The sequence below is a fragment of the Coturnix japonica genome, chromosome 1, assembly GCF_054131305.1.
Source record: "Coturnix japonica strain WE chromosome 1, WE-NBRP24, whole genome shotgun sequence".
Taxonomy (NCBI): Eukaryota; Metazoa; Chordata; class Aves; order Galliformes; family Phasianidae; genus Coturnix; species Coturnix japonica.
This window is the reverse complement of record NC_140663.1, coordinates 129,227,359-129,240,026: the sequence shown is the minus strand read 5'-3', so window position 1 is coordinate 129,240,026 and position 12,668 is coordinate 129,227,359. Positions and strand designations below refer to the sequence as shown.

General features: G+C 41.8%; 1 protein-coding gene and 1 pseudogene across 2 annotated transcripts in view; one reads left to right on the top strand and one right to left on the bottom strand.

The window, feature by feature from the left end:
* Positions 1-7,986, bottom strand: part of NALF1 (NALCN channel auxiliary factor 1) — a 410,411-nt gene extending 402,425 nt beyond the window's left edge. For both annotated transcript variants that reach the window (XM_015851447.3, XM_085552628.1), the window contains exon 1: positions 7,183-7,986. In XM_015851447.3, coding sequence (XP_015706933.2) covers positions 7,183-7,986 — 804 coding nt within the window. The remainder of the gene's footprint in view (positions 1-7,182) is intronic.
* A 2,003-nt stretch (positions 7,987-9,989) lies between these two features.
* The window catches only part of LOC146762728 (uncharacterized), a 129,533-nt pseudogene continuing 126,854 nt past the window's right edge, over positions 9,990-12,668 (top strand).

Here is a 12,668-nt window from a genome sequence, read left to right as displayed (position 1 = left end):
TTGCACCTTTCATGCATCTGTCCAGTTTACAAACAAGACTGAATCAAAAAAAAATATAGCAATAAAAGTAAGTCTGATCTTTTTTCTTTCTAACATATTTTCAAATCAATAAATTCTCTCTTCTAACCATATCTCAAGTGCCTAATACTAAATTTGTATTCCTTTGATTGATGCTTTAAGTGAAGTTTACCAAACTGTCACATGCTCTCACTTAGTGATGTTTGCTTTACAGTTCTGACAAGAAAGGAGTACAGTGAAAAGTACAGTATGGTTATTTTAGTAAACTGGCATGAAGCTCTAAGAACATATGCCTCTCAATTTAGGCATATTAGATAGGCTTGGGAGTTCCTTCTGATTTCATCTAAGGGAGGAAAATGAAACCCAGTGTAGTGTATAGTAATTATTGTACACCTAGACATACAGACACTTGAAAATACCTTCCTTGTAAAGGGAAAAAAGAATAAGGAAATAATCTGTTGAAAATTTACTTGCTATTAAGAGGATGACCTAAAACTGTTGTATGGTTTTGAAACTGAAAAAGTTTAAGTAGAAGCTGTTGGCCTTCCCTCTCTCAAAGAAGTGAGAAAATTGTAGTTATATGAGACCCCTACCTATTCTCATCTCTAAGAAGCAGATTGCATAGCTCACTCACACATACTTCAGTGGCAGATTATAGTTATCAGAGAAGTGAAAGAGGGAGATTTCACTAGGTTGATGGGGACAGCACAAGTAGGAGGATTTTATAGACTTTCACACAGTTAAATTTTTGCATATGAACACAATTTCATCCAGACTTATTTTTTCAATGCCAAAATTACTTTGTTAGGATTCACCTAACATGAATGTAGAAGTCCATAGTGAAGGTGTGTTGCATCTGAGATTAAGGGCACTTTAGATACAATGAACAGATAAAAGGTGCCAGGGCATAATCCATCTGATTTAGTTTAGATGTCTACTTTATTGTAAACTGCCTCAGACTTTAGAATTACTTACATAACTTCACTGACTATAAAGAAATTCTGAATTTTTCTATCTGATGTGATCCATGATCCATGCTGCGGATGTCAGTTTGGTCAGATTAATTCCTTAACTTTTCTGTCTTTTGGAGCTTACAAGTAATATTTGCAAATTTGGCTTCTAAGTTATTTTCTCCTTTTCAGCCAATTCATAGATCTAAATATATTATGGATTTTAGTGCAAGACTGAAGTGATAAATTACTAAGTATAGATCAAATGATTTTTAGTCAGGATAAGTGATAGAACTGTAATTTGCATTTTGATTACTTTTCCTAGAACACAAAGAAGCAAGACTGCTGCTTGTGCTGCAAAGTGCGTGTGAACTCTACTACTAGATGCCAAGAACTAGTGAACAAAATAAAATTGAGGGCTGACCCGTGACATCTCTAATCATGTGACTCTGATACCCCAAGGTGTTAAGTGGTGGCTGTAGGATTATGATGGAATTCACTTCAACTACTCTGCGCCAGTCATCCACAGGCTTTTTCACCTAAACTAGGAATGAAGTACCCATTAGCACTATGAATAGGATTAATATCTGCGTGATTAAGTAAATGAAAATTCTGAAGTGCTGAAGTTAGGTTAGATGAACTCAATTCTAGAAAGAACACTCTGGGAAACGTGCTCTTTGGTGAGTGGAGAGAGCTAATCCTTACCCAGCAAACCATTTAAGCAGCAGAATGGCTATAAACATGTATAGTCTTCAGTGCCATTCATCCAGCTCAAAATGAAAAAAAAAAAAAAAAAAAAAGAATAAAAAAAGATGATAAAAATAGATTGCTGAATCAGGATTTTAGGCCAAAATACAAAGTCTGTTAGTGTGTAGTAAGCATTACTCCTTATATTAACATACCACAGCACTAATACAAGACCAGATTTATTACAATCATCCACATACTTATCTTAAATTAGTTCTGGAAAATAAAATTCTATATTTTTAAATTCAACTAAACAAATAACATGCAAAAGTCAGTTTATACAATCACATTGGCTTAACAACATTTAAAGCAAAACTTTTTAAAACACATGCATTTAATATTATGTCTTTTTAATAAAGCGTATTTTTCAGCTTATAAAGATCTCTACCACAAATGTTTAGACTAAATTACGTTAAATTCAGGACATTCTAAGAAAGCATCAGTTCAGTAATTAATGCCTATTGTTTCCCAGCAATAGACACTGGCCATCAGTGCTGAAGGTTTAATTTCTAAGAGTTCCTTCTGGTTAGCTTAGGTATCACTCTTGCCTAACATATAAATATTGTGTGATTAAGATGTGTAATTGAAATGTCTAACTTTCAGGCACATGCTGGTCTATGTGACCTTTTGTAACAGAAGGGTTCTTTTATCACTTGAGCTTTTGGTTTCGTATTTCTCATCTGCTCTCTTCTGCCAGTGTAACCAAGAATTTAAATCAAAATCTAATTAGACTACATATGCTGTTTAGGAAAAAGTTCTTGGAAAAGTCATGATTCATTATAGGCTTTGATACTTCCAGATAAATGAGAACAAATGTGATTTTAATTGTTTTAAATTACTTTCAATCATCCTTTTACTCAAATAAAAGGAACTGAACACAGATCTTTGATTTAAAAAAAAAGAAAGAAAAGAAAACCTGATAACAGAAGAATCATCTCTAGGTTCCCATCAACTGCATAGCCTATGTTTCATGATGAACCCCTTTATTGAAATGCATGATTTTTAAATAAGTGGTATTAAAACTCAGCTATTTTCAAAAATATTCCTGATACTACTATCATAAACTTTAAAAATCGTTAAATGGCATTTAATTACTGCAGAAAAAAAAAAAAAAGTTCTCTATGTATACATGTTGATCATCTGTGACATGAATAAAAGTTTGATTTTAGCAATGTTGAAGTAAAAAAGTTGTTATATTTTTATGTTTATCTTTTTATATTCTAGTAGTAAACTAAATGTATTTTAACTACAATGCACTTACCTGATTCACACCTTGCAATATTCTATACTGACACTAAGGCTGGCCACATTTTTAACTTTCACTAGATTAAAAAAAAAGATGCATCAGTAAGTGGTAACTAGCTGAGAGGTTTTGAACAAACACAATCAATATTAATAAATGTTTTTGAAAAAAAAAAGGGAAAAAATTAGTGTTGGTCTCAGTTACTTTTCACAAATAAGAAGTTCTTTTACTGAAGAAAAAGAAAAAGAAAAAAGAAAAAAACTTACATGAGTATGGCCTACTTAGTTATTTGACCCAATTGTTAATAAGAAGTAGCCAGAATTTTCTTTTATTTCAGAGAGAGATTGTCTACTGTTTTAAGAATAAGAACTTGGGTATTTCCCCTGATAGATAGCTGACAAGTCATTATGAGGAACTGTGTCTTCTAACATCAATCCAATACAGTCCTGTATTAATTGTCTGAATGCAGTCCTGTGTCACACTGCATGTAAAAATGGTACTCTGGAAACTTTAATTACAACAATAGAGATTGTCAATAACAATTTCTGTAAGCATGACCATTGTTTTTAAACGCTCAAATGCAAAATTTCATAAATTAAAAAATAAATACGAAGCAAGAAAAGAGAAATGTAGATTCAGATTCTCCATTACCTTATTACTTAATGATTCAATAAATTAAAAGCAATTTATGTATATCACCTGGTTGGATATGTAATGCATTCATACAGGTGTCCTACTTATATTTACTGTTTTGTCGTTAGTGATTATCAGAACAAGAAAAAACATGTAAAGACATCAGACTTCAATAATATTTTTACAGAGTAAATGGAAGATTAATTTGCAGAGAGATGACACTAACATCCAGAATTTCCAAACAATGTACAATGTCTGCTGACATTCTTAATTATATAAGTTGCATATGCATATTCACTGTAACAATGAATGTAACTATCAGTAATAATAGCTTTCGTAATACTCTCAGATTACAAATTCTCAGCATTTTCTGTCTTTTTCTTTTTTTATAAGGTAATGCACCTCAATGAGAAGTTTAATAAGATGACCTTGACTACAGAAAGGCATTTATTTTAAAACAATATATCTATCTATTAAAACAAAATTAAACAAAAAACACCATGTTAGATAGCTGGATATGAACCGATAACCTGAATAACTCCTGTCTGAAAATAACTTTCTGTATTACAAAACAGTTTGTTTAAAATCCTCTTCAGGGACTAGGAGACATGTAGCGGAACATCGTATTTTAAGTTTTTTCTTTCGGTTTTGGATAAAGGAATGATAATATGGAGCTGAAGTTTTAAAAAGTTACATCAACATTATTTTTATATGAACATTTTTCTATAACCAAAATTACATAATTGAATGACATAACTTGCTGGACTATTTACTTTGAGAATTGACGTTGCTGAAGGTGAGGGGAGATGGGGAAGGGGGAAGTAATACTCGATTAAAAGTTTCAGGTGACTGGTATCCAGTATAAATTTTATTGATTTTGTCATCAGGTATAACTAGACACCTGGATGAAAAGCTCTCTTCTGTGAATGGAGCAGCTCTCCTACAATACTAATGATCTCTTAAATACAAATACATTATTTAACAAGCATTTTATTTTACTAAGCCAGTGCTTACATATACGATAACAGAAAAAAGTCAGTAGTTTTAGATCTTTGTTTAATGGAAGATAAAAAGCAGCTCACCACATAAGCCAATGATGTGTACCTCAAGTGCATAGTTAGATGTCAAGCTATTTACTACGCATGAATACTGCTTCTTATGCTAGAATGTATCTAGGTCTCCAGTGCTCTAAAAATTAATATTTAGGTACAGAGAAAGAAAAGAAGGAGAAATAAATAAATCGATAAATAAAGAAGGAGAAACTATGTCCTGATTGTATTAGGTGCAATATGTACAGAACATCAGTAAGTACAGTGAAACATCGCAATGCCCATTTTGTTTTGCCAATCACCACAAGTTTCCATCTTCACCTGCACACACTTCAGTGCAGATCACGTACAATCACATCAAAGCACGTGGCTTGCAGAGCACTGGGCCCGCTAAACACTCAACTTCATCAGCGACCAGAGTGAACCAAAAAGGACCAGCAGCACCAACTCCGGGCGCACGTGGCACAGAGCGGCTCCCCGCAGTCCGGCTCGACTCCAACAGCCTCCAGCTGCTGGCGCAGCCCTACAGCACCAAGGACAGCGGCCTCCCCGCGCCCGGCCCGGGCCTCTCAAGTCTACAAAACACGAAGTTTCACCCTTTTCTCATTGCTATTATTTGTAACATTATTTTTCCCGTCCGAAGTATCCCATGTTTCTTAAAACAGATTGGTTGGCCAGATTCTCAGGACACAGTTCCATCAATTGACTAGTCCAGCATTCAGAACTAATATCTGTCATTGTTATGTTTGTTTAGTTTGCCTGCTTACCTCATGAAAGCACTTTATTTCAACAGCTTCTTGCCCATCCTGAGAAAAGCATTTATGCTCATTCAGTCCCCAAAATGGAATTAGTAATATAATGTATATTTGTTACTGTGTGCATTTTAAGCGCCTTTTATATCACAATATATTGTAGATCAAAAGCACAGTTTGTGGTAAAGTTCAGCCTGATCACGTAGCAATACAGAAGAGAATCACTTCGAACCTGAAGATTACTTGGCAGCCAAGAGCAGTAGGTCAATTTCTAGGTTAAGGAGTTACTGAAATGGCAAAGATGTCCTCACAGCAGTAGACATCTATTTATATTTGACACGCTTTTTTATTTATCCAGTTTATGCTTTTTTACTTAAGTGATTCACTTCAGAAATATATTTACACCACCTGTAACTGAGTGCATAAAGCATACATAACTCCAGAAACAATGGAGTCAAAATTACTAATGAATGCTTCACTTTTGTCAGTTTTAATAGGGTGGAGAAGGTAACTTTCTCGCTTTACCCAATGAGACAACAGAATATTTCAGCTTTTGGGGGGATTTTTTTTTTTTTTTTTTTTTTGGATTGATTTTCAGACAAATACATGTGTAAAGTACACTAACTGAACAGGGAATAGGATGCTTTGGAAATATGCTGTCGTCATTAAGTGATTTCAGAAGGCCCTGCTGAAGTTACAGAGCGCTGAACTATTGCTAGGCCTTCTGCTCAGCACAGGGATTTGTACACACTGTTGTGCTCCACTGCTAACGCAGGATTGGTTCAGACTGGTTAATGTAGTGTTTCAATAGCTGAGTTAATCCAGTACAGGGTAGAAACCATTCACCTGGCCTGGCACTCAATATGTGTATGAACAGGGAAAATACTATGTGGATAATTATTTAAGGTGCAAAAGATAACACTTTTTTTTTCTCATCTCCTCCTCTCTTGAGAATTAGGCCAACTCATTTTGTGCAAAAGTACAGAGAAGACAACAACTCCAAAGAAACAAAGTGGGACCCTGCCTTCCAGCGGAGCAAACCAAAAGCCTCTTCAGACATCTGAAAACTCACTTATGGCCCCATAACCAACAACCGAGTCCTAAAGAGATTCAATCACCAGACAAGTATCACCACCACTTCCCAGCCAAGGATCACAACATTCCCCGCGCACATCCATCTCCTTCTCAAGCACTTCCCTCTCCATAGACGCGGACAAGCACCTGGAGGCAGGGTCCCGTTCCCGCTCCACCGACCGCGGGGCCAAACGCGGACAGGAATCGACCCGCAGCCCCCAGCCGCAGAGGCCGGTCCTCCCGTCCCTCGTGTTTAACGCAGAGCCCAGCCACCCCGCGCCCCTCACCGACCCTGGCCCCGACTGCGGTCTCGGGCCCCGCTCATTGGCATGCAGACCCCGTCGCTGCCTGCCGCCAAGCCGCATCCCAGCCTGCTGCAATCCGGCAGCCGAGACGGAGCCAATCGCATATTCATGAAGAAAGGGAAATCCAGCTCTGCACTCACAGAGGACCCAGAATCACACTCTTATTTTTTTAACATTCCCCCTCTGCCTGCCTCCCTTTCAGGAGCGCTCACCCGGGGGCTCTGCGCAGCGGTCCCGGATGCTCCCACCCGCGGATAGCGGCCGCCGACGCCAGGTGCACCCCGAGCATCCCCAACGCGGAGCGCCCACACAGCACAGCGCAACGCGCGGAGAGACGGCGCGACTCGCGCGGACGAAAGGCACCCCGGCAGCCCACCGCCGAGGGACAGGAAACACAGCAGGGGCTCCTACCTTACAATCCTCAGGACACGATTTCACCGAGTACTCATCCGACTGTAAATACTTCTGGAGCATAACCTCAAACTCTTCGTATTTCTCCTGAGCGTGCTGGTCGTAGCGCTGGTATGCCTGGACGCACTGGCTGCAGGAGCCTCCCCCCCTCAGCACCACATCCAGACTGCAGTTCAAAGTGTCCGGATTGGACAACCCGGCGAACAACTCCCAAAGTGTGTAGGAATTACAAAAGGAAAGGTAAAAATCCGCCAGTTCCCAGCCGGGCGCCGGGCTCTGCCCCGCTCCCCGCTGCCGCCCCGAGTCCCCCCGCCTCCGGCACACCGCCTCGGCGTCCCCCACGCTGAAGCAGCGCCCGGACGAGCGGCCCGGCGGGGGGCACGTCTCCGGGGGAGCGGCGGTGGAGTTCCCCAGGAAGGCAGCCTCGCCGTGCCGGGGCTCGCTGTCGCTGCCGCCGCCGCCGCCGTTGCCGGGGGAGGGCGGGAGGGAGGGCTCGGGGGGGGTGAGGAGCCGGGGCGCGGGGGGCGACGGTTCCCCCATGCCCGGAGGCAGCTCCGGCTCCGCGGGCTCCGGCTTGTCAGGCGGCGGCTGTTCCTTCTCTCCGGTGCCCGTGAATTTGGCCTCGGCGCAGAACCACAAGTGATCAGAGAGCAGGACCGTGAAAAACAAGAGCGATGCCAGGGACAGTCGCCATTTCTGAGCCCTCTCTGAATCCGCGAAGGGTTTTTCGTTCTCCCGGGATGCGAACCAGATTTTTAAGCCGTCGTCATACTGCCGACTGCACATCCAAGCACCCCTGGTCATATTTTGGGAACGCACAGCCCTGGCCGACTCCACCGTGAGGGCTCCTTTGCCGGTGTCACCACAATATGCATTGACTTAAAAGATTGGGGGGATTTTCTTGCCTGTCTTCCTCCTCTCGCTCGCTCGCTCCCTCTTCCACTCTCCCCCTCTCTCTCTTTCTCCCTCTTCTTTCTTCTTCTTTCTCTTCCTCTGAGATAGTGTCGGGGTTGGCCAGTGGCTCAGCCTTGGTCTCGCTACACGAAGCAGCCCCAGTCCATCCACCGCGGAGTGCCGCGGAGAAAGCGAGAGCGGTAACGCAGAGAGAGGAGAGGGAGAGGAGATGGTGGTGGTGGTGGTGGTAGTTGGTGGCGGCGGGGCTGCGCGACTGGTCCTTTCCCCTCTCACCCAGGCATGGTCAGAGCGCAGCTCTCCATCTCCCTCCCGAGAAAAGCCCGTTGCCCCCGGACAGCCGCATGCCGCGTCCCCCGCTGCCGACGGACGGCTCCGGGAGGGCTTCTCGCCTCCTCTTCCTCCCCGCCGCCGCCGCCGCCGCTCCTCTTCCTCAGCCCCGAGCCGCGGCACAGATGCTGCACCGCTGTCTCCGTCTCCGCTTTCTCCTCTCCCCCCTCCTCTCTAACTGGAGAGACGCTGCTGCAGGGCTCCCGGAGCGCTGCCGAGGATGCTGAAGAGGAGGAGGAGGAAGAGGAAGAGGAGGAGGAGGCTGCCGGGGCCGCCGCCGCCGCTGGTGACAATGGGCTGCGGCTGCCTCCGCTGCTGCCGCCGGGAGCGATGTCCCCGGGCGCACGGGGCGGAACTGCCTGGCTGGGGGGCCCCGATGGCCACAGGCATCTTGGGCCCTTGGGCTAAGTTGCCGCCATCTTCGTCCTGGAGAAACACTTTTTTGGGGGGAGCTCTGCCTTTTGCGTCATCTCCTCCCGCGCCGAGATCTCTCTATCCTGGCGCATTGGCAGCAGCAGCAAGTCTGCCTCCTCCTGCCTGAGGAGGAGGAGGAGGAGGAGGAGGTGGGAGAGGCACTGGGGACCACATGGCCCCTCCAAAGGGCCTCCTCAGTGCAACTCCTTCCACTCGCCTCCCTGCTTCCCCTTGCTGAAGGCACTGCTCAGATCCACACTCCAGCCCTCTCTCCTACAGGGTCTCCTTCTCCTGTGTCCCCAAATACCATGTCCGTTCAGGGTGACGGCTGCTGTCGTGTCTGTCCTGGTCACAGCAAATCACAAATGGCACGTGAAACCCCAGGGGCTGGATCCCATCAGGTTTTGGCCCCACAGTAAAATGCTTGGAAATAGCTTTCTTTCCTTCTTGTCGGTAAGCAGAGAAATGCCCATAAACCCCAAGCCATTCCCACAAGAGAAGTTTTTCAGAACCCTAGTCCAGCACGCTTGAGCTGAGTAAGTGCTACCAGTCTTTGTGTTTCACCTTTTGGATGTTGCTTCCTGGAGAGAGAGACAAAGAATAAGGTTAACTGTCTTATCTGGGTGATAAAAGCCAGATAGCTGATGATCTCATACCCACAGTAGAGATTCCACTATCTTCTGGACCCTACCAGCAGAATCGCTTGCTTTAATGAACATACTGCATGGTCGCTTCTGCAATTACCTTTATCTTGCTTGCTGTGACACTTAGATATAACAGCAACAGATGCATTTGGATCCCGCACAAGACAAGAAAAGAGACTGAATGTTATCAGATGAAGACCTTTACTAGCCTAATGCTACAAGGTCTTACTCTCAAGAAATCACATATGCTTCTGGTCAGGGCACAACTAAGATGTATTTTTTTTGTTTCACCATTGGATTGGAGAAAGTCGGAGAGGACGTGTCCATCCTCATTCCTGGAGGTTTCTCCATCTGGAGGGAAAAGACCATTTGGAACTGATTATGATCCCTGAATGAGGTGCATGCTGTACCCCCCAGAGGTAACTTTCACCATTATATGGTTAAAGAAAGCTTTATCCTTTACAAACTTGGCCATCGTCTATAATGTTATATCATTTCTAATAGCCAATGGCTCTCTACTTCTGTGAGATTAAATCTGAAACTAGACCAAATCAGAAGAGGAAAAAACTTGAACCATTTCTAGCTGCAGCTGTCATTAACAGAGGGGTGAGTTTACCACAGAATGTGCTGGAATTTCCATTGCTTTGATCAATAAAGTGAGGTTGGATGTCTTTCAGAAGGAAATGGTATACCTCAAACAGAAGATGCGGACCCAAGGGAGGAGTTGCTGAGTGATGCTCTATGCCCTGTGTTATGCCGGGGGTCAAGGCACATTATCATAATGGTCTCATTTGGCATTAAAAGATCTATAAGTCAAATTCTACACTGAGCAGAAGTTAACTGTGGATTTTATTTTGATACACTTTTTAAAGAGACAGAAAAAAAAATGCTGGTATTGTAAAAAAAAGTCTACAGTACTCAATCAGAATGCAGTTTGCAATTCTCGGTCAATCAGCTCACACAATCTGCTAATGGTACATTAATAATTTTGGTCTTGGAGCTTTGATTCCGATGATTTGACATACTGAGCCCTGTAGTGTAACTGCATTTTTGTATTGCCTTCCATTCTGGGAGATGACCATGATTGAGATTTTAATCAGAACAGAGTAAGTCATCTAACTTGCAGTAACATTTATTTAATTATATTTTGCTTCTTTGCTTATACATTTTTCAGTGGAAAAGAGGAATGAAACAGAAAAAGAAACAGAACAAAAACAAACAAACAAAACAAAACCTGGAGTAAGCAACAGGTTTTGATACCTGAGATTTTCAGAATGTGTTTTATAAGACATGTGGCACTGGCATGATTATTTTCAATTTGGCAGTCAAATGAGGTGAAGGAAGTCAGTTTTGGAGAGCCCACCAGGCAAACAGTCTTGATTTTTTTTAACGTGTATTGTTTTCCCATGGTCCTGTTGGGAAAATGAGAGAGTAACAGGCAATTTTGCCATCCACAAGGAAATCAGAAATGCTCTTTATCTCCATAGCTGAATTTTTAGAGTTGGTGATTAAAAAAAATGCTGGTATCTAAACTTATTCTGAAAGTTAATATAAGAATTAATAATATAAGAATTCAGGCGTAAGTCTGTGTCTCTTTGTTTACACTTGACTAGGATCAAACAAAATATACTTCCAATCTGCTAGGATTTATTTTTTAGATATACTTGTTGTCTATGAAAAAAAATCTCAATATTTTCATGCATTTCCCAACTTTTGTCTGGAAAAAATAGAGTGAGAGTCATTCTTTGAAACCCCGCAATGGACTATAATGAGAAGGCATTCAACATTCCTGGAATGTGTGCGTCCTTACTCTTCCAGTCTGTTTTCTGTAACAGAGGATGTGTCATGCAGAACTGTCGTGTCGTCTGTTATGTTTCCCCCAAAGCCCCATTCCCTCTCCACCCAGCACGCTGAATCTTATGGTGTTTGTTGCAGCAGCTGGTTCCTGATGGATCTGAACAGATGCAGTTCAGTTCTCTGGTGCCCCTTAGTGTTAGGTCTTGGAGCTCGAGGGAACAAAATAAGGCTGTAAAACCTCATCTGAAAATCAAGAAGCTGACTGTGTGTGGAGGAGGAAAGAATGCGAAGGATACACTGTTGCGACTTTCTTGCAAAGATCCTTTAACATTTTGCTATCACAGATCTGATGTAAATAAAAGAATTTGGTATAGACGAGGTTAGTTAATTATATAAGCATGAAGAAAGGGGACAAACCTTCCTAAAAAAAACGGAGGTACGTCCCCATATTCATCATTCATTCTGAAAACCAGTATTGGTGCAAAATACGGACTTCACTTAGAAATGAGAATTTTTATTGGTAGTATCTATTACATATGTTCTGAAGCTTAGCAAGTGCAAAGAATTCATGAAAGTCCATCTCTCTAGCTGGCAGGTCATCAGGTGTTCTGCAGAGTAGTCTCCTTACAGCAGTGTCAGTGAGTGCCATGCTTCAGTCAATACAGTCAGCACTAGTGCTCTTTAGTTCTTTGGCTCATGACATCTAAGATAATAGATAACTGTTCAAGCACTGAGGACAAAGTCTAACAGAATGAGCTTGCAAAAAATTGAATGGGCTTGAAGCTGTTGCTCAAACTAAATGCTGTGTATACTCAGTGAAGTGCTTTAGTTTAACAATCAGAAATAATTCTTTACCAAATGATTTAATGGGTAATAAAAATCATCAGAATAAGCAGCTTTAATATTTCAAAGTAATTGCTCTTAAAATTTTGTCTAATATCACACATATAGTCATCTACAATGTCCTGCATTAGTCTCCTGCTTTTCTATGATTTTTTAATACAAAATTGTGAGAGCTGGAGTACTTGGAGAACTGTAAATGGGTCTTTCAGATGCTTTGTAGGAAACTTTAGAGCAATGTCTTGCCTTTGTAATGTATTATAGTTTATTTATGAATAATTGTATTTCCTAGTTACAAAGCACTTTTTGTGTGTGTAAAATCTTGCACCAGGCTACTTTCAAAGTAGTAGAAACTGTTTTGAGTTGTCCAGTTCTACTGGTAAGTGCAATTTTTGCAGCGATTATTAATAAGTACTCCATTAAAAAGTTGCATTAGAATGTCATCGAGCACTGCTAATATCAAACAAGCATTTACAGGCCCTTCATCATTTCATCTGACATCATTATTTTATTTATTCATTTTTACAGTTGGAACAATCTGTACTCCAT